Below are 22,346 nucleotides of genomic sequence, written 5' to 3'. Positions count from 1 at the left end.
AAGTATGATAAAACAGTAATATTGAATTTGAAATAACTTTTGAAGATTTCTGATCGGACAGACATCAGTAAAATGCCAACCACATGGTTTTAGAACAACACGTGAACAACGAGTGAATAAATAATGATGACAGATGCACTTTTATGATGATAGATGCACTTTTATGATGGACAGATGCACTTTTATGATGATAGATGCACTTTTATGATGATAGATGCACTTTTATGATGGACAGATGCACTTTTATGATGACAGATGCACTTTTATGATGGACAGATGCACTTTTATGATGATAGATGCAATTTTATGATAGATGCACTTTTATGATGGACAGATGCACTTTTATGATGATAGATGCACTTTTATGATGAATAGATGCACTTTTATGATGGACAGATGCACTTATGATGATAGATGCACTTTTATGATGGATATAGATGCGCTTTTATCATGGATAGATGCACTTTTATGATGGACAGATGCACTTTTATGATGGACAGATGCACTTTTATGATGGATAGATGCATTTATGATGGAGAGATGCACTTTTATGATGGACAGATGCACTTTTATGATGGACAGATGCACTTTTATGATGGATAGATGCACTTTTATCATGGATAGATCAGTGTTAATTTCGTTAACGAAAACTATGACGAAAAATGTTCGTTGACGACCTTTTTTCCCCTGACTAAGACAAGACGATGAGAGACGACACCCACGTCATTAAACGATAACTGTGACTATATCAACACATGCAATATCGTTGACGAAAAAGACGAGACTGAAATGCGTTTAAACATTTTTAAACTTAACCAAAACCACTTGTTTGTGTCAAATAAAGGAGACGACAACACATTGACTGTTTTTTACGAGCGTTCATGCTTACGGTTGCCAGATTTTAATAATTAAATCCCCAGACAGAGCTTTTCTGTTAAAAGAACACGTTTTCTACCCGGTCTTTTCAATAGTATCTGGCAACCATGCGCGCGCGCTCTCTACACTGCTGAATAAGCGCGGATGATCTGAAAACAACACAGACAAGTAAACTGGAGTTTAGCGATCTTCATTTGAGATTTTCTACTTAAATTAAAGTGTCTTTCAGTCGGTCTGTGTTCTGCCACGAGCCGTTTGCGCTACCTGTGCTACTAAATCTGCGATCAAAATATAGGCTGATATCCAGTGTTTTTAATGTCGATCATATTATACGAGCAAGAATGCAATGTTTCCTTAATATCCACACGATTTCAAATGAGACATTGATTTTATACAACAGTTCAACAAACAGAAGGGTAACATTAAATTATTTACTACATTTAAAACAGCATTGTCATAGGCTTATTGCTCTATTTTGCAACGAAAGCCACAGCAGAACTGCAGCACACAGCGGTGATTCGTGAACGATTCTGTGGCTTAGAATGAATCGTGAGATTCCTGACCCGTTCATAAAAATAGCAGCTTGCTTCCTTACTGAATGAATGACTCCATGACTCACTCATAAAGACAGTGACTTACTACTGGCTTTAATTTAATATTTTAAAAGTACCGGTATCACTAAGTTTTTACCATCATTGCATATTTATTGAACATTGTTTAATTTAAAAAAATATATATAAAAAAATATTGTCCCTTAATGGAAAAAGTGTGACTGCAGTCTAAGTGGAAGAGGGGGTACCAGGGGGTAGGGCACTCTAAAAACCACTGAACTAAGGAAAAGGGGTATGTAGAATTGCACAAGTGCTACTGCTAAAGAGTGCAATGTCAATACAGCCTGTTACCTTAATTTACATTTCTCATAAGCTTAATTGAATTGGCCTAGAGATAAAAAATTAGGACATTTTTTGTCTAAAGACTACATATAAATAGCTACCTAAATGAATGTCGGTAACTGCAGTTTGACTAAAAGTTGACAAAAAACGCAATGACTTTTCGTCAACTAAAACTAGACTAAAACTATGAAAGACAAAATGACTAAAATGTGACTAAGACCAATAAGTATTTTCGTCTCAAGATGAAAACTAAGACTAAATCAAAAATGGCTGCCAAAATTAACACTGGGATAGATGCACTTTTATGATGGACAGATGCACTTTTATGATGGACAGATGCACTTTTATGATGGACAGATGCACTTTTATGATGGACAGATGCACTTTTATCATGGATAGATGCACTTTTATGATGGACAGATGCACTTTTATCATGGACAGATGCACTTTTATCATGGACAGATGCACTTTTATGATGGACAGATGCACTTTTATGATGGACAGATGCACTTTTATGATGGACAGATGCACTTTTATCATGGATAGATGCACTTTTATCATGGATAGATGCACTTTTATGATGGACAGATGCACTTTTATGATGGACAGATGCACTTTTATGATGTACAGATGCACTTTTATGATGGACAGATGCACTTTTATGATGGACAGATGCACTTTTATGATGGACAGATGCACTTTTATCATGGATAGATGCACTTTTATGATGGACAGATGCACTTTTATGATGGACAGATGCACTTTTATGATGGACAGATGCACTTTTAATGATGGACAGATGCACTTTTATGATGATAGATGCACTTTTATTATGGATAGATGCGCTTTTATGATGGATAGATGCACTTTTATGTTGGATACATGCGCTTTTATGATGGATATAGATGCGCTTTTATCATGGATAGATGCACTTATGATGGATAGATGCACTTTTATGATGGATAGATGCACTTTTATGATGGACAGATGCACTTCTATAATGGATAGATGCGCTTTTATGATGGATATAGATGCGCTTTTATCATGGATAGATGCACTTATGATGGATAGATGCACTTATGATGGATAGATGCACTTTTATGATGGATAGATGCACTTTTATGATGGACAGATGCACTTCTATAATGGATAGATGCGCTTTTATGATGGATATAGATGTGCTTTTATCATGGATAGATGCACTTATGATGGATAGATGCACTTATGATGGATAGATGCACTTATGATGGATAGATGCACTTTTATGATGGATAGATGCGCTTTTATGATGGAGAGATGATGGTCTTTATGGACTTCAAAACAGAAGCAGCAATTCACTGCCATTATAGAGAGCCTAAGTCCCTCCCCTTCCGGTCGACCACCATGGGACCTTACTTCGGAAAAATATTGTATGGTAGTCAATGGCGCGAGACAACAAATATTTTGATCTCGTTTGAATTGTGCCCTGAATTACACATATGATGTTTGTCAATTTAAAAGATACATTTTAAAGTCAAGAAAGTCGCAGTTTGATGTAAAACTGCTGAGGTATAAGACTGTGAAAATAGGTAATTACAGAGACTACAAACCCAAAAGGCGCACATGTGACGTCACCTTTTCTCTCAATGAATGAAGCTAACTTTACTGAAGCTAACGTCTGTCTGTTTCTATAGTCTTACGTTATAATCGTAACGTTACGCCGTCATGCCTGAGTGTTTTGTACCAGACTGCACACATACGAGCAACGGATGGTGACGTACATAGTGCGAGACGAGAGATGTAGTTCATTGAGCGATTTTCACACAAAACTAAACGTTACTCTTCTGTTTTATGACAAACTGCGACTTTCTTGACTTTCATAATTATCTTTTAAATTGACAAACATCATATGTGTAATTCAGGGCACAGTTCAGACGGAATAAAAAGATAAGTTGTCTCTCGCCATTGACTACCATACAGATTTTTTCCGAAGTAAGGTCCCATGAGCCGGAAGCGGAGGGACTTAGGCTCTCTATAACGCTTGGAAGAGCCAGGACATTTTTAATATAACTCTGATTATATGCGTCTGAAAGAAAAATGTCATATACACCTAGGATGACTTGAGTGTGAGTACTGTAAATCATGGGCTAATTTTCATTTTTGGGTGAACTATCCCTTTAAGTGCTCACGGAAGAGATGAGTCTTCAGTAATGACAGAATTCACATGTTTTGGGTGATTTGGTCTCAGAAGGTGATTGTTCACTCACAGGTAAGCTGAGTCGGACTGCGTCCACGGGTTCATGGAAAGGCCACGCGAAATGATGGCGCCACAACGCTTTGACCAGGACCTTGTGTAGGAACTGCAGCTGGTTGGTGGTGCGTCCCAGTCGGCCCGGCTCGTTCACCGAGGGCTGTTGGGGTGGAGGAGGACCGGGTGGAGGCGCGTGGGGCAGAGACGGGCTCTCGAAGCCCTCGTACAGCAGAGACGGTTTACGGATACGCTTTCCCGAACTCTGCTCCATCCCACTCATGACAGACAGACTCACTCCCACAGAACTGCTGACACACAAACACCAGAGATCAAGCAGCATTTAACCTTGGGTCTGAAGGAGAAGGACATACATATATTTTAGGGGTGTAACAATATATCGTGTCACAATTTATCGCAATACAAAAATGCAACAATATGTATTGTTTATAATTCACCCAAAATGAAAATTACTGTGAGAGTACGTTTTCAGAGTTTTAGTGTCAGTACTACATAAAACTACTATATAATGTTGAATATAATGTATAATAATGCAATGGGGGAATATTTGTGGGTCCTGATAATGCTAAATGGTCTTATGTTTCCAGTAAAAGTGTCCTACGTTATAAATATATCTAGTCAGTGAAAGAGTGCAAGAATATTAGTCTAAAATAATTATGTATTTTTAGCTTCAGAATCATGAATATAGTTATTCTGGTGTCTCTATTGTCCTGTGCTTTGGGTTCCAGCACCAAATCCAAGCTTATCCATTTACACACCTAATGTAATACCAAATTTAGCATTTTAATCAACAGTAATTTTTTTGTTAACCTTTTATCATATGTCTTGGAGTATCGCAATAATATCGTATAGTTCAGTTTCGTGATATGTATCGAATCGTGACATGAGGATATCGTTACACCACTAATATATTTATATGAAATAAATAATGCAATTGTATATACAGTATTATATTGCATATTGAACACTGCATTGTTTAGGGCAAACTATAGCTAATATAACAATTCCCCATTACATAATATACATTACATATAAAAAATAGACACACACACATATATAAACATATATAAACATACATATATATATATATATATATTAGTGCTGTGAAATCGATTAATCGCATGTAACATAAGTTTTTAAATACAGAATAAGTGTGTGTGTGTGTGTATATATATATACATATATACATACACACACACACACACATAGAAAACGTATGCAAACACATATGTATACTGTATATTAGTGCGGTCAAATCGATTAAACTTGATTAATCACATCTACCATAAGTTTGTAAATATGTATATGTACATACACATATATATATATATATATATATATATATATATTTATTTATTTATTTTTTGGAAATTGTGATATTGGGTAAAATAGTGTTTATTATATTTATAGTTTACTATTATATTTTACATTGCAAAATTAAATGTCATGTATGTATGTGTGTATCCTTCAGAATTCATTCTGTTGTGGTAATTTGCTGTTCAAGAAACATTTATTACTATTATTTATCCATTTTGAAAACCGTTGTGCTGCTTTATATTTATATTATTTATTTATTTATTTTATTTTTTTCACAATTTTGTTAGATGCGATTACAATTTGCCAGCATTAATACACACACATACACACACAACCTTCATGAACATTTATCATTTTACACCATTTCTAATGACTGCTTCCAGTATCAATTTCAACAAATCGTTTACAAGCCATAAAAACTCGTGCAGTGGAGAGGGCCATTAAGAAGATATATGAAATAATTACAGACACATTAATTCAATATACAGTTCATCTCATGCGGGAAATGGTGGTGCATTAGCATCAGGACAAAATCAACTGTATAGAATAACATAAATACTGTACTGAAAGACTATATAACTACAGTAAATGCCATTCAGTCTGTCCCGCCTATTCTCTGTTTGTAAACAAGTGTTCACTGCATTCATGCTAAACCAGCACAGCTCTCCCTACAAACACACAATAACAGCTCAAACATGATCCATTCATTTATTCATTCATTCAACTGCACTTACATTATGTGTGTTTCAGTGAGTGTGGCCCTTTAAATGCTGAAGATGGCGGAGGGAAATGATGCAGTACAGACCCACAACACAGTGATGCTCGCTGCATGCTATTATTATAAAGGCTGGAACTCGTTTAAAAAGCCGTTTTAACATCCACTATGAGACACAAGAAAGAAAATGAACTTGTAAACAAGCGCTTCCTCCCCTTTTCCTCGTCCTTTGTGATTAAAGACACGCATAGGATTAGTTTATAGGCTCCGAAGGCACGCCAATACTACCTGTCAAGAGACGGGTTGATGGCTGCCTCCATTCGGATGGATCGCGATTGTTTTGCGTCGCGGAATCCTGCGTTTTCGCCCCCGTTTTATTGTTATTCAGCTCCTTATGCTCGAGCTTCCCCGCGCCGTCCAACTAGCAAATGGCGCCTTTCAATTTCCGCTCCTGGGTTTTTATATAAGAACGCCAATGACCAATCAGAATTCGTCCCGCCTCTGAAGCTGGTTCCTTATTGGCTGAATCTCACGCCGTTCCAGCGTTAGACACGCCCAAGGAGTTATGTATGACTCACGGTTACCATCTAGTGAGGATTTTAAGATTATGACAAAGAAACGAACCTAAACTTTCAATAATTAAATAATAATAATGTTTTAATAAAGTTTTTGAGCAGAAGACCTACTGTATTACTTATTTAGCATGTTAAATATATTTCTACACTGAACTGAAAGCATGATTAAATTATTGAAACATTTTATTTTATAATTTTTTAAAATATATTAAATTATTAACTTTCAGGTTTCATAAGTACATATTTGCACTCCTAACCCTCAATTTCTAAATTATATTAAGCTTTTTTAAAAATAATAAATCATTATCAAACATTATTGGGCAGACATATAGGCCTATGTAACAATCTTTTTTTTTTTTAATCAACATAAATTTTTTAAGAAAGTGAACAACTGATCTGTTAAGCATTAAAATAAAAAGTAAAAAAATAACAAAATGACATTAATGATAGTTTTAAATCAATATATGTTTATTATTTACAACATGAACATATATCAACCACAGTGGGAGAACTGCTTTGCATAACTCTATCATTTATATAGCCAAGAAAAAATTCAGAACAGAAAGAACCATATGTGTAAAGACAGATATGGTTTGAGTGCTGGGAAAATGTTTAACAAGCGATTTACTAGCCCTGGTTAACGGTATATGGGTGACTCTCCTGAAACATGTCAAGAACAGAACATACTTTATCCAGAAATCAAAATAAATTATGTTTGGTTTATAGAAAGAAAAAAAAAAAGAAAGAAAAATAATAATAATAATAATAATAATAATAATAATAATAATAAATATATATATATATACAGTAGTGTCCAAAAGTTATGTCTAGCCTAGGAAAATTGAGATCTTCAATAATTTGTAAAAATGTGTAGCTGTACTTGGAGTTGATTGTTTTGTTTGTGATAATAACGCAATGAAACATGGCAAATAGTGCAGACATAATTGAATGAGATCATCAAAAAATGAGAGAGAGCCAATTAAATATTAATAACGGGTTATGTTTGCTTTTTCCTGTCAGCTTTTTGTGTTTCTAAGCATTTTTTTTACATAGTAAAATAAAAACTGTCGCTGTAGTTTGCCTTTTTGCCGAATAATTGTTTGACTAATAATAAATACCTTAACCAAGTTTATTGTTTCTGTTTGTTTAAAAATATAAAATATTGCATATTTTGATGGTTTCATTAAACTTGTAGGGTCATTAAAAACAGATTTGCCCTCCAGACATCACTTTTGCACACTACTGTATATATAACGGTATGCCATTATAATGGTTAGCCATTTACATTTAAAAAAAACTATTTACATTTAGTTTATCCTGATGTAAATCATGTAATCTATTTTTTTTAAATGGTTTAAAATGTTTTTTTCTGGTTGCTAGGGTGTTGCTAGGTGGTTGCTGTTGTGTTACTAAGCGGTTGCTAGGCTGTTGCTATGGTGTTCTGGGTGGTTGCTAGGGTGTTGCTAGGGTTTTCTGGGTGGTTACTATGGTGTTGCTAGGCGGTTGCTAGGGAATTTTGGGTGGTTGCTAGTGCGTTTATAGGGGGTTGCTAGGGTGTTCAGGGCGGTTGCTATGGTGTTACTAGGTGGTTGGTAGTTGTCACAGATGGTTACTATGGAGTTTTTATAGAGTTCTTAGCATGATCTTGGCATGATTTAGCACTTAACTAATCGCTGTTAGCATGTAGCTGTAGTTTGCCTTTTTGCCGAATAATTGTTTGCCTAATAATAAATACCTTAACCAAGTTTATTGTTTCTGTTTTTTTAAAAATATAAAATATTTCATATTTTGATGGTTTCATTAAACTTGTAGGGTCATTAAAAACATCACTTTTGCACACTACTGTATATATAACGGTATGCCATTATTATGGTTAGCCATTTCCATTTTAAAAAATATTTACATTTAGTTTATCCTGATGTAAATCATGTAAACTATTTTTTTTTTTTTAATGGTTTAGTGCAACTTACAATACACCTGTGCAATTGAACTATGCATTACATATTGGAATGGAATATAATATGTTTATAAATGAAATATAATATGTGTGCATTAGTAAGTTTTTGTGCACATTATGCATTTTGTTTCAACTGGGAAAAATACGTCACAATAACAAAAAAGTAAATGATTCTAAAAATGGCTTTAAAATAATTTTTCTATATTTCGAAAATAAAGGATTTGGGTGCGAAACCTGGACATATTTTAGTGAGATTCACCCATATCTTTTCTTGCGTTTTTGTGATATTTACACCTAATTTAAAAACACTAGCAGAATCAACAGCTGAGAAATATGTACTGATGTAGAAAAAATGTCATCTGATTAGTGCTGATATCACATGACAGCTGATGTAGATGCTCATTGGTCGGTGTGTGTATCATCTTCTGCGCTGTTGCGATGGATGGCGGTGTTCTGTTGTTTGGCGAACTCTGCGTAGTACCCCTGTTTGGCCAGCAGTTGCTGATGGTTTCCCTCCTCCACCACTTCTCCTTCTCGGAGGAAGACGATGTGATCTGCGTTCTCCACGCCGCTCAGTCTGTGTGTGATGAGCAGAACCGTGCAGCTCTTCAGGTCCTTCTTCAGAGCGCTGTACACCTGACAGAAGAGGAGGACGAGAGTAATCAGCCACCAATCAAAGACACAGATGACTGAATATCTCTGTATTTCTAACCCTTATCCTCCCCTTGCATCTTTCTAACACATCTTTCCCTCGCGGGTCAAAATGACCCAAAGCCCTAAAATGATACTTGTTTGCTGTTGTTGTTGTCCAGAAAGCTTATTTATATCATTTTGATCATATTTTTTCTATTTTTTAATGCACATTTTTTGGGAGATTCTTTGTTATTTTTTATTTTATTTACCTTTAAATGACTAGATTTGATCAATAAATTATAAATAAATAGTAATTTAAGCATATTCTTTCAACTTAAATTCAAAATAACTCACATTTTTATGCATAACCCTTTTAATTCAGCTCTAAATTTCTTGCATTGGGTGTGTCTTTGCCGACCTCTTGTGGAAGAAAAATGATATGACATGATATTTCATGACTCTTGCCACTAGATGGCTCATAAAGCACATTGGTCAACTTGTGTTGTTTTAATTGTGCTTTATAAATAAAGTAGGTGTACCAAGTTTGGTGAAATTATCTCATTTCGATCAAGAGTGACAGCCATTTTAGTAAAACTTAAGTAAAACTGTAAACGTTTTAGTCGTCCCTTCACGGACGTGAATTAAAATTTCGACTATTTTATATAATTATTGCCAAGAATATTTCAGCACTGGTTTAGTTATGATTGGGCTAAAAACCTAGAAATAGTTCGCTAAAGCAGGTTTAAAAAAACAAAAACAAAATACCCCTAAACTTTGCCAGGGCGAGTTATGAGCGATTTGGTACTTATAATCGCTGTAGTTTCAAGTCCCTCAAAGTTTCAAGTCTCAACGACTTACGGTTCGGTTTTCCTGATCACTTTTATCTTTGAAAATCATAACAATTACAATAGAGTTTTAGTATTACGCGCTTGAACCCTGGATATCAAGGCAAATGGGACTGCAGGTTCTCTTTTTTTGTTTTTCCTTTTATCCGTTTCATTTTATTTATTTATTTATTTTTTGATAGACCTTAATTATCTTTCAACAGACACTTTCTGCCTGTAAATCATCTATCTCTTCTTTTATTTTTATTATTTATTATTATTCTTTAGGCATGTGTATCTGTTTCTCTTGTGTATCTCCGTTTTATATTTGTTATATTTATATTAGTTATATTTTCCACACTGAACTGTCTGAAGTCAGTGAAATTTTGTCAGTGTTTATGCTAGTAACTATTCAACTATTCAATTCACGTTTATTTGTATAGCGCTTTTCACAATACACATCAAAGCAGCTTTACAGTGATCTGTTATCAGAGGAAACTGTCTAAGTTATGCATTTCAGAAATGTACATATAAAAATCTCAGTTAGCTAAAAATGTATTAATTTAAACAATGTAATAATTTAATGCAGAAACAATGAGCTCATTGAAGTAATGAACACTTGTTTGTTAACAAATTATTATGACATTTAGAAAATATAGCATTTAAAAAATATATATAGCGTAAGAAAAGCACAATAAAGTATTTGTAAAAACTCCGGTGGACGTGTTACCCTGTGTTCACTCTCGGTGTCCAGTGAGCTGGTGGCATCATCCAGAACCAGAATCTGCGGTTTCTGAATCAGAGCTCTGGCGATGGCGATGCGCTGCTTCTGTCCTCCGGAAACCTGACCGCCCTTCTCTCCAGCGTCTGAGGAACACCAGACAACACCTCTCACTCTCTACACCAACTTTACATCAGATATATATATATATATATACAGTAGTCAACATCTGAAGTGGATCAAAATAGTTCATCAAAGTTGTCCTAAGACAAGAATGGGTATTGTTCAAATTTCATGTTTAACTTTGATCCACTTCAAATGTTGATACTGTATTGCTTACTATAAGTACTATTAAGGAGGTCCTATTGTGCTTTTTTACATGTTTATCTTTCTTTAGTGTGTAATGTTGCTGTTTGAGCATGAAAAAGCTCTGCAAAGTCCCTCTATATCAGTGTCAGTGTTTCTGAACTCCTGAAACGCCTCCATTGTAGTCTTGAGTTTCTCCCGGGAACGAACACGTCACAATATTCCTCATTATAATAATTAATACGCAGAATAAAGGGGCGGGACATTTCCCAAACACACTCGACCAATCACAACACACTGATCCAGCCGACCAATCAGAGCACAGTGTGCTTTAAGGAGGAGGAGCTTCATAGAGACAGGAACTAAACGGGGGTGCGTTTCCCGAAAGCATCGTTAGCAACTATGTTTGCAATTTCCGTCGTTATCAGCAGTTCAACGAGTCGGTGTTTCCCGAAACATCGTTCCAACGAACAACAGTTGTGTGTGTGTAACGACAGATCTCGACCTGTGGTTAGAAGAAGAGTTTCTAGTTTGCATGACATGCGGACTCAATAAATCCTGATCTTGAGCAAAATAATCAAGCTGACATTCAGAACAATCTGTGTCTTTAATTTAGAATACATACAAATGCCATTTACGTCTTTTAGTTTGTCAAGAGATTTAAAGCGTAGTTCTTGAAGAGTGCGCATGTGTGAACGAGCTCTAGTGTGTAAGAACGAGCCTATGATTGAATCTGGAAATAAAGCAAAATAACTGAGAAAAATGAGAAATAGTCCTCAGATGTCATCAAACAGATTCATTAACAGTAGTTATTACTCCATAACCTGCGTGACATCATTAACCAACGCGGTTGAACGACCAATTTGCGACAATACGGTTTCGGGAAACAGTCGTGACTATAGTTGATTTCTTCAACGATGATCGCACTATAGCAGTGAACCAGCGAGTTACAGCGTTATACGGGAAACACTCCAGAGCGTTACTGACAGACTGGGAAGAGAGGAGCCGCAACAATGGAGAATATGAGGAAATAATGCATGAAAACCTGTTCTAGTAGAGACCAAAAACTAAACCAAGAGGGCATAACACGTCCCCTTTAACACTCGTAACCTCGCCATGAGCTATTAAGTGTTTAAGACTCACCCGTGTCGTATCGTTTAGGTAAACTAGAGATGAAGTCGTCTGCATTGGCCAGCTTGGCAGCGGCGTGTACTTCTTCATCCGAGGCGTTGTCTTTGCCATATCTGATGTTTTCCAGCACAGACCGAGCAAACAGAACCGGCTCCTGAGACACCACGCTAATCTGAGAGGGTGGAGATTAAACAAGGTCAGCAAACATTTATATTATATTTATTTATATTCACTTAGATGCAGCTATTAGCCTATAGCAAATAATAGGATTACCTTCTTATGCAGATATTCGTCCTTGTAGCTCAGCAAAGGCTTCTGGTCCAATAAAATCTCCCCATTTTGAGGCTGGTAGAATCTCTCCAGCAAACTCACAATAGTGGTTTTCCCAGAACCTGACGGACCCACTAGAGCCGTGATCTGGCCCGGCTTCAGCTCCAGAGAGACGCTCTAGAAGCACCAACAACACAGATGTTCATTACATATGCAGAAGAGGAAAAACCAGATATCCAGTCTGTGAAAAATTGACATTTCACCCTTTATTTAAATATTATTAAAGATTTTGTAAGTATATTGTGTAGTTATGCTTGGAGTAAATTTTTATGATAACACAATGAAACGTCAAATTTATTTCTATGCATTTATTTGTAGCTGTAGTTTTGCCCTTTTTGCCAAATAATTTTGTCAAATAAACACCTTAACCAAGATTAGTGTTTTGTTCTTCCCTCATATTTAAAATATTTCTTCCCTCATATAAAAATATAAAATATTTTGAGAACTTGTAGGGTCATTGAAAACAAACATCCTCTCCGAACATCGCTTTTGTATGAAAGCCACAGAAAAAAACTATTTAAAAGATAATTGCGACTTTAATATCTCACAGTTCTGACTTTATAACTCGCAATTCTTACTTTTTTTCTCGCAAATGCAAGTTGATAAATCACAATTCTGACTTTATAACTCACAAATCTGACTTTATAACTCGCAATTGTGAGTTTATATCATGCAATTCTAAGAAAAAAAAGTCCAAAAGAGTGAATTGTGAGAAAAAAGTCGCAATTACCTTTTTATTTTTTATTCAGAAGTGGAAACAAGCTTTGTTATTAATTAATTTTACCATAATTTGTCACAATTTTTATATATTTTTGGGTTTTTTTCCATTACAGTAATGAAAATGAGATTTGTTCAGTGCATTACAGTAATTAAAGCATTAAAATGTGCTTCATTGTCAAATATAGTGTCATAATACAAAACAGGCTAAATTTTCTCGAATTTAATAATTCTTTTAATTTTGTGAAATATAACAGGAGCTTTTTCAGTGCACACCTTCAGCACATCTGTGTCCGGTCTCTTCGGATAAGCAAAGGTGATATCTTTGAAGCACACGTGTCCTTTTAGATTATGAGGAGCGAGAGTCCCGTCTGGAGGAACATCCGGCTTTCGGTCCACATACTCGAAGATCTTTTCTGAAGCGCCGACCGCCTTCTTTACATGCGGCCAGTAAGACATCAGTACCTGTGACACAAGCGGCAGGGATTTCAAGGCACAAACTGGACGAGAAGAAAAAAACAGTGGTGGTTTCTCATGCAAAAGTCAATGCTAGGCTGTTGTGAGCGGATTCTGGTGCTTTTCAGTCGTTTATGCTGAAAAAGTTTACATGTGTTTGTTTTTTAAAATGTTTTCTTCATTGGAATGGTACGAAACTTGATAAAGGTTTTGGCACTTGCTATGTAAACAAACAAAAAACCATGGACATGATTCGAACAGGTTAAATGTTCCTGAAAAAAAACAATAGTCACACTAAATGAGTCAAAAATGAGCGCATTGGAAATGAATGGGAGACGAATTTCCTCTAGTGGAAGCGTTTGGTACTGCAGCCGAACAACATCTGACTGAAAGCTCATTTTTTGAGATATAAACCTCAAATTTTGATTTGTTTAGATATATGGCTTTGATAAAACATGTAAAACATGTTTTTAAAAATATATATTTCATATAAAAATTGTAAAAATAAACATAAAATTCTGTAACTTTTTTTAAGTTAACTTTTAAAAAAAAAAATTCACTTCAGCAATAATCTGCCAAGTGTCGTCTTTAAAAAGAGATCAAACTTACATCTGTTGCTCTAAAGCATTCAAGATTTATGACGGTTTAAATTGGAAACCTCATTTTCAGGACTATGCTCAAAAAGTGAATAAATGGATTATAAATACAGCGTAAATATAATTTAAGTTCCATAAAATCCCCTAAAAATACAAAATAAAAAACATTATCGAACTAAAATATCGTACATTAATTTAATTTAAATAAACATTTTTGACCAACATGTTTAAATAGTGATGCTTGCTTTAGCATGATGCCTGTGGTCAAACCGACAGGATCTGAGGGATTACCTCCACCGCTGATGTGAACTGAAGCTCATACAGCACGAAGGAAACCAGATCACCGCTGCTGACATCACTTCCTGTCACAAGCCGTCCTCCATAGTACAGTATACTGACTTTCAAAGCCAGACTGGACATCTGAAAAATGCACATTTGATTTCAAACTCTGACTTCAGGATGCATTTGAAATCACTTTTAATATTCAAAGCAGTGTTTGTTCCAGAATGCACATGTGACCCTGGATCACAAAACCAGTCACATGTCGCACGGGTAGATCTGTGGCAATAGCCAACAATACATTATATGGGTCAAAATGATCAATTTTTCTTTTATGGCAAAAATCATTAGGAAATTAAGTAAAGATCATGTTCCATGAGGATATTTTGTAAAGTTCCTACCGTAAATATAAAAAATATATATATTTTTGTGAGTGAATGCAACACAATCGTGAACATAAATGAACAACTTTAAAGGCGATTTTTTCAATGTTTTGATTTTTTTGCACCCTCAGATTCCAGATTTTCAATAGTTGTATCTCAGCCTAATATTGTCCTGTCCTAACAAACCATACATCAGTGGAAAGCTTATTAAATCTAAAAAAATTGACCCTTGTGACTGGTTTTGTGGTCCACATGTGTTCAAAATGAATACTGTGAACAGAATGCATAGAATAGGTTTGGAAAAATGTGCATTACACCAACAAAACTCACACTATTGGTCCAGGTTGAGGCGGCGTAAGCAGCGGCCTCCACTTTGTTCAGGGCGTACGTGCCTTCTAAACACTTCTTGTACCTCTCGGTTTCTCCGTCCTCGTTAGCAAAGCTCCGGACTGTCTTCATGGAGGAGAACGTTTCCGTCGCAACATCGTTGGCTTTCGCGAGAGATTCTTGCACTTGCGCAGAGAGTTTCTGAGGGGGAACATTAGCACACATCAACACAAATAAACGCTTGTCATTGGAAACATCTGCACATCTTTCTGAAGAATCCCAACATTTGGAAAAAGCTGCTTGATTTTATTTCTGTCTGATCTTCAGGCATTGTGAAAGTTTTGTGCATGATTTGTTTACATCATAGAAGTCTTAAGGCAAAATAGGCGAAACCATTGATTTTTCATGAACTGGTCGATTTTGACATTTTGGGCTATTTTGATTGTATTTTGACTTTCAGAAAACATCCAAAAATGCATATTTTATTACACTTTATCTATTTGCATCAGCAGATTTATATTCTGAAGGTTTGCCAGTCAATGACATACTCTTACAGTTTTTGTTAATATATTGAATCCGGGGTTTTTTTTGTTTTATTTTTGTGTGTTTTTGTCATTTTTAATATATCATTGCCATTATAAAAAAATATATATATATATATATATATATATATCTGTGTGTGTGTATGTATGTATGTATATATATATATATATATATATATATATTTTATATATATATATATATATATATATATATATATATATATATATATATATATATATATATATATATATATATATATCTGTGTGTGTGTATGTATGTATGTATATACCGTTCAAAAGTTTGGGGTCAGTAAGATTTTGTAATGTTTTTAAAAGAAGTCTCTTCTGCTCACCAAGGCTGCATTTATTTGATAAAAAACAATTAAAAAAAAAAACAGTAATATTGTGAAATATTATGACAATTTAAAATGACTGTTTTCTATTTTAATATATTTTAAAATGTAATATATTCCTGTGATCAAATCTGAATTTTCAGCATCATTACTCCAGTCTTCAGTGTCACATGATCCTTCAGAAATCATTCTAATATGATGATTTGATGCTCAAGAAACATTCATTATTATTATCAATGTTGAAAACAGTTGTGTACAATTTTTTTGTTAAATTCTTTGATGAATAGAAAGTTCAAAAGAACAGCATTTATTTAAAATAGAACATTTTCTAACATTATAAATGTCTTTACTGTAATTTTTTATCAGTTTAACTCATCCTTGATGAATAAAAGTATTGATTTATTTTATTTCTTTCCCCCAAAAATGAAATTAAAATTCTTACTGACCCCAAACTTTTGAACGGTAGTGTTTAATGTTACAAAAGCTTTAGATTTCAGATAAATGCTGTTCTTTTGAACTTTCTATTCATCAAAGCATCATGAAATAAAAATGTAAAAAACTGTTTTCAACACTGATAACAATCATAAATGTTTCTTGAGCATCAAATCATCATATTAGAATAAATAATAAATAACTTGCCTTGCCTAGAATGATTTCTGAAGGATCATGTGTTAATGTCTATATAGTTTTTTATTATTATTTATTATTATTTTAGTACAAGTTAAACTAGATTCAAATGACATTTTTTTGCTTTTGCAACCAGCTGAAATAAAATACATTTAAGTTCTGTATATTTTATTTTTATTTCAGTTAACATTTATTTTATTTCAAGTTTTTTTATGGTTTTAGTTTTAAATGTATTATTCGTCTAATTCATATAACATTTTACTCTTTAAAAACTTGCTGTTGATAGTATTTTCTGATTTATGGAGTGATAAAATGTTATTTAAACTTGGTTAAGACATTTATCTGACAAAATGATTTTTTTGTTTTATTTTATTATGCAAAAAAAAAAAAAATGCATGGAAAAACAGGAAAAAGTAAACATTGACTACGACATAATCAGTTAATACTATTTCATTGTCTCTCTCGTTTTTTGCACGTGTTAATTTCATTGTGTTTTTATCACAAATAAAAAAATCGACTCCAAGCACAACTACCCAATATGCTTACAAAATATTAATAATAATATTTGAATAAAGGCTGAAGATTCCAATTTTTTTCTCCCCCGGGACGTCACTTTTGGCCACTGCTATATGACTTATATGTGATCAAATTAATATCAATGTTACCTGGTAGAACCGGCCGGAAAATTCCGGGATGACCAAGATGATGGGGAGGCCGAGAGCGGTGAAGATGGACAGTCTGACGGAGAGCAGCATCATGGAGCCGAAGAGGAAGAGGATGCGCATGAAGTACCACATGAGCAGACTCAACTTCTCACTCAGAGACTCACTCATGGTGTTGGTGTCGGTGGTGATGCGAGACACGATGTCACCTGAACACGAAACCGGTAAAAGTCCTTTTAATTCGTCACATCTCAATTGAATTTTGATGTTAAATGTCTTTTGACTGACACTTCAAATCAACATTTCAAACAAAAAGTATCTAAACCTTGACAAAAAGTTGTCTTTGAGAATGTCTAAATATATATCCAAATCCACAGCCTAATAAAAGTAAGTAATTAGAGGGTATATACAGGATTCAAGACCTTTTTTAAGACTCTTTGTATACATTTTAAGACCTCATCGCAACTAATACTACTGATTGTAAGATAGCACAACTAAACAAGTCTTAGTCTGTGATAACTCCTTATCAATGCAACATCATTCAGAAGGGTGGGAACGAAGCACAAGATAATTACTTGACAAATTAATACAATTCTTTGGACAAATATACATAATGAAAAGATGATACAAAATGTAACACCTTGGAAAATGGCATTAAATACTTTTTAATATATTTTAAGGCCTTCATTTTCTCTAAATTGATTTATCAACTTTTAATACTTTTAAGACACCCTGAATTATGTCTAAAGCCTCTTTATACACAGCTATATAGTAATCTAGTGGTTACACTATGGCATTAGGGTTAGGGGCTCAAATCTGCCTTAAAAACTGGATTTTAAAGGCATTGTCTCTATTTTAACATGAAATACAGCTTTAATTGAAAAATACAAAAATAAAAGTGACGGCATGAGTTAAAATGATCAAGACAGAATCAGAATCAGCAACATATGATAGAGTTAAAAAACCAGCACTAATGGACTCTGTGTGCAGTTTTACCTGTGGAAGCTTTATCAAAGAACGCAATTTCTTGTTTCAGCACCGACTGGAAGACGAGCGCTTGGATGGACGTGTGTATTCGGCTCATGGTGATGTTGTAGATGAGGTCACACACAAACTCACACACGGCGCTGCAGAAAACGGGAGGAAATACTGAGATTTGCTTTTATCTTTAATGCATTGTTTATCTTCAAAAGTTTGAGGTCGGTGACATTTTTAAAAATGTTTTTTAAAGTCTTCTGCTCCCCAAAGCTGCATTTATTTAATCAAAAATAAAGTTTAAAAAAATTAAATATTTTTATAATGTAAAATAGCTGTTTTCTATGTGAATATATAGTAAAGTGTAATTTATTCCTGTGATCAAAGCTGGATTTTCAGCATCATTACTCCAGTCTTCAGTGTCACATGATCCTTCAGAAATCACTCTAATATGATGATTTAATGTGTCCTTGCTGAGTAAAAGTCTCACTAAACCCAAACTTTTGAACATTAGATTGTCTTTGTGGTCTCACCTCATAATGGTCATCAGGGTCATGACAGTGATAGCATGGTTGAAGGCCTCAGGTTCATCTTCATTCATGATCCAGTCTGTCATTTTACCGGTGTAATGAGGAATGGCCATTTCACCTGTGCGACAATATGCATGTAAATATGCATGTACTATCTTCTAATTTGCTTACAGACAAAAAGAAACAAGCTTTATCATTATTGACCCAAATTATTCTGCGATCTCTACATCTGGAAGAATCAATAAGTTGCTGAAAAGTCCGTATTAAATGTGTTTGCAAACTTGGCATGATTTTGTGTGCTGAACAATTACGAGAGCAAACTTGACCAAAGTGAAACTAAAAGTGACATGCGATCACATTTAACTTTCTTTCATTTGACAGACTATATAAGTTTTAAATTACACTGTAGGCTAGATTTCAAGATAATTATTTACAGATCATAAAGCCATTACAGGAAATGGAGAAAGATACATTAATAACACAATATTTACTCAAATTTGTAATAAGTTAAATCAAATTTAAATAAATAAATAAATAAAAGGGCATTATGTATTGTCTAGGCAATGGGTCTAAAAATATTTAAAAAAATTAAATTAAAATAAAATAAAATAATAATATTTTTTAAAATTATTAAAATAAAAAAATAAAAAATGTAATGATTTAAATAAACAAATAATACATCTAACAATACAGTAATGTAGTAATAGCAACAAAATATTTTACAAATAATATTTTAATTTTATATCATTTGCACAAGGATGATCATATTTAGGGATTCTTTTTATTTGTGATAGTAACGCTATGAAACATGCCAAATTGTGTGGAGATAATTTTTTACCAGAAATTATGAAAACAAGAGAGAAATATTATGAAATATGAATACAATGAAATATGTCAGCTTTTTGTTTTTCTATGCATTTTTTTAACATGGTAAAATAAAACCTGTAGCTGTAGTTTGCCTTTTTTGCCCAATAATTTTGTCAGATAAATAATAAATATAAAAATAATAAGGTAATGCTCTTCCCTCAATATATAAAATATTTTCCTCATATTTTGATGGATTAATTGAACTTATAGGGTCATTAAAAACAATGATCACTTCTGCCCTCTACTGTGTGTATGACATTTTTACCTAAAGAAGATATAACCACAAAGAAGAAGACGGCTGCAAAGCGTCCACTGAAAGGCTTCATGTATCCCAGCAGCCTTTGCAGCGAAGCCTGGCCCTTCTGCTCTGTTTTCTGCGCTTTGGTTGTTGGAAGGAGATTGAGTACATAGCGCTTCCACAGCAACAGAGACAAAGCCAACACCAAGTACCCCTGCAGAAGCTGAAATATAATCGGATTTTAATACATACACACCTGACATTTAAAACACTCTTCCACACGTGTGTTTGACATTTAACCCTCTGGTGTTGCCGATCATTTTAGACATTTTTAAATCGCTACTTCATCGGAATGGCTCTGTGATTTGATTAGAAAAATCACTAAACATATATAAACTGGTGTGACTGTAACACAAAGAAAGTTTTTGCAAATGCGTGAAATAAAATCAACACTAATCTATGGAAACTTGTTTCCGCCACAGAATGAAAAATAAAAAAGGTAATTGCGACTTTTTATCTTACAGTTCTGACTTTTTATCTGAGAATTGGGTGATATAAAGTCGCAATTGTGTGTTATAAAGTCAGAATTGTGAGATATAAACTCGCAATTGCAAAAAAAAAAATATTTCTTGCATGCAAACTCGAAATTCTGACTTTTTTTCTTGCAATTGCGTGTTATAAAGTCAGAATTGTGAGATATAAACTCGCAATTGTGAGATAAAATGTCGCAATAATCTTTTTAAATGTTTTATTCTGTGGCGGAAACAAGCTTTCATACTAATCTGCCTTCAAAAAACTGAATTTTAAAGGCATTGTCTCCATTTTAACATGAAATACAGCTTTAATTGAAAAACACTAAAAAATATAGATATTTATTACACATTTTTGCATAATTATAAAATTATTTTCAATTGGAAAAAAATCTGTCATAATTATTGCATAAATATTCATTAATAACATAAAAATCTCTCAAAATAAAAAATAAAATAAAAAATTTGAACAAACATTGATTTTTTGATTGATTGATTTTCCTGAAAATAAAAAAAGTTACATTTCAGGTGTTAAGTCACTTTTGACTCCCAGGCCCAAATGAGCGATACCAGAGGGTTAGGGTTAGGGTTAAATGTATTGAGGCACATCTTACCCCCTGCCAGGTGTGCCAACCCCACACCAGCTCCACAGTAGACCTGCCACAAGCCCAGAGGAAGGAGATATACACCGGATAGAGGAGGCCGTGAACCACAGCCGTCTGAACGCCCTCGGGTCCTCTCATCCACGCCGGGCTGCCGGAGTAGGAGAAGGACACGAAGAGGAGGAGAGCGGTCCGGGTCAGTCCACCGGCCCACAGCGTGATGAACGGGTTATTGATGAAGGACGGGGACAGCTGGATGGCACCAATGAACATCACTGTGAGCACGTCCACACACAGGGCCAACAGGGCGAACAGAGGAACGGCCATCTTATCCTTCATCTCCAGCACTGCCAAACAAATATTAGGATCAAATACACTTTGCAATGACAAAAAGTGTGAAACTGGCCAAAAAGACCAGCTAAAACCAGTTTGGCCAGTCTGGAGGACCAGCTTAAACCAGACTAGGCTGGCTTTAGCTGTTTATTTTCCCAGAAGGGCATTTACAAAGTAAAAGAATGGTGTATTTTGTTCAATGTGTGTAAATCAGTTTCACTTTCACTCTAAAACTAATTTTCATTTAAGGTCAATGAGATTTGCTTACTTAATAATAGCGCGTTCAATAACTAAGCAATTTGTTTGCAGGTCAAAGTTAGTAGATAATTACTTAAACATTGTGTATGTTTAAAGATTTCCCTGCAGTGCATTCAGACAACAATGTGCGCTTGAAAAGAAAGAAAGGAAACACTACGTACCTTGTGAATACCTGCTGAAACTCTCGAGATATTTCAAGAATCGATGTGTTTTAGTGTCGCCGTCACATTTATTTAATATATAATTGTTTAAAATAAGTAACTAAACAAGAGAGATGAGAATGCAGTGCGTGCACCTCCATATAAAGCCCGAATCTGAAACCAAAAGCATGAAATAACTGCAACGAGGAAAACCCCATCTGGGCTAAATAATGAATATTAATTACGCACCGTGACGCTAGCCGAATGGTCCGACCTCATTGGCTCAGAGTCGGACGTTAGTGGGCATCAGCTGGCCAATCACTGAGGGCTTGTTTTATAAATATGTATAATGTTGCATGTATAGTGACTCACTCGTCGCTGTTTTAAGCATCAGTAAAAGAAAGG

The 22,346-nt window shown here is 34.5% G+C and overlaps 2 protein-coding genes across 12 annotated transcripts in view; both read right to left on the bottom strand.

Annotated features, from left to right (window-relative positions):
* The window catches only part of brd2b (bromodomain containing 2b), a 30,183-nt gene extending 23,682 nt beyond the window's left edge, over nucleotides 1-6,501 (bottom strand). For 2 of the 11 annotated variants that reach the window (XM_084089101.1, XM_084089103.1), the window contains exons 1-2: nucleotides 6,338-6,488; nucleotides 4,016-4,307 (exon numbers count right to left, since the gene is read on the bottom strand). In XM_084089101.1, the coding sequence (XP_083945227.1) occupies nucleotides 4,016-4,307; nucleotides 6,338-6,369 (324 nt within the window). In that variant the 5' untranslated portion in view covers nucleotides 6,370-6,488. Of the gene's footprint in view, nucleotides 1-4,015; nucleotides 4,308-6,068 lie in introns of all 11 variants that reach the window. The other 9 variants (XM_084089106.1, XM_084089099.1, XM_084089102.1 and 6 more) reach the window with 9 other exon arrangements.
* A 1,524-nt stretch (nucleotides 6,502-8,025) lies between these two features.
* tap1 (transporter 1, ATP-binding cassette, sub-family B (MDR/TAP)) overlaps nucleotides 8,026-22,346 on the bottom strand; it is a 14,626-nt gene continuing 305 nt past the window's right edge. Inside the window, exons 1-13 of the mRNA XM_084088750.1 lie at nucleotides 21,963-22,346; nucleotides 21,223-21,557; nucleotides 20,106-20,301; nucleotides 18,977-19,091; nucleotides 18,465-18,595; nucleotides 17,472-17,677; nucleotides 15,288-15,485; nucleotides 14,587-14,715; nucleotides 13,520-13,708; nucleotides 12,470-12,643; nucleotides 12,209-12,368; nucleotides 10,769-10,905; nucleotides 8,026-9,217 (exon numbers count right to left, since the gene is read on the bottom strand). The exon at nucleotides 21,963-22,346 is cut by the window's right edge and continues 305 nt beyond it. Of these exons, the coding sequence (XP_083944876.1) occupies nucleotides 8,981-9,217; nucleotides 10,769-10,905; nucleotides 12,209-12,368; nucleotides 12,470-12,643; nucleotides 13,520-13,708; nucleotides 14,587-14,715; nucleotides 15,288-15,485; nucleotides 17,472-17,677; nucleotides 18,465-18,595; nucleotides 18,977-19,091; nucleotides 20,106-20,301; nucleotides 21,223-21,549 (2,199 nt within the window). The 5' untranslated portion in view covers nucleotides 21,550-21,557; nucleotides 21,963-22,346 and the 3' untranslated portion in view covers nucleotides 8,026-8,980. The remainder of the gene's footprint in view (nucleotides 9,218-10,768; nucleotides 10,906-12,208; nucleotides 12,369-12,469; nucleotides 12,644-13,519; nucleotides 13,709-14,586; nucleotides 14,716-15,287; nucleotides 15,486-17,471; nucleotides 17,678-18,464; nucleotides 18,596-18,976; nucleotides 19,092-20,105; nucleotides 20,302-21,222; nucleotides 21,558-21,962) is intronic.

The sequence above is a fragment of the Abramis brama genome, assembly GCF_963993115.1.
Source record: "Abramis brama genome assembly, chromosome: 17".
Lineage (NCBI taxonomy): Eukaryota > Metazoa > Chordata > Actinopteri > Cypriniformes > Leuciscidae > Abramis > Abramis brama.
The sequence above is the reverse complement of the archived record's forward strand: the minus strand, read 5'-3'. Positions and strand labels throughout refer to the sequence as shown.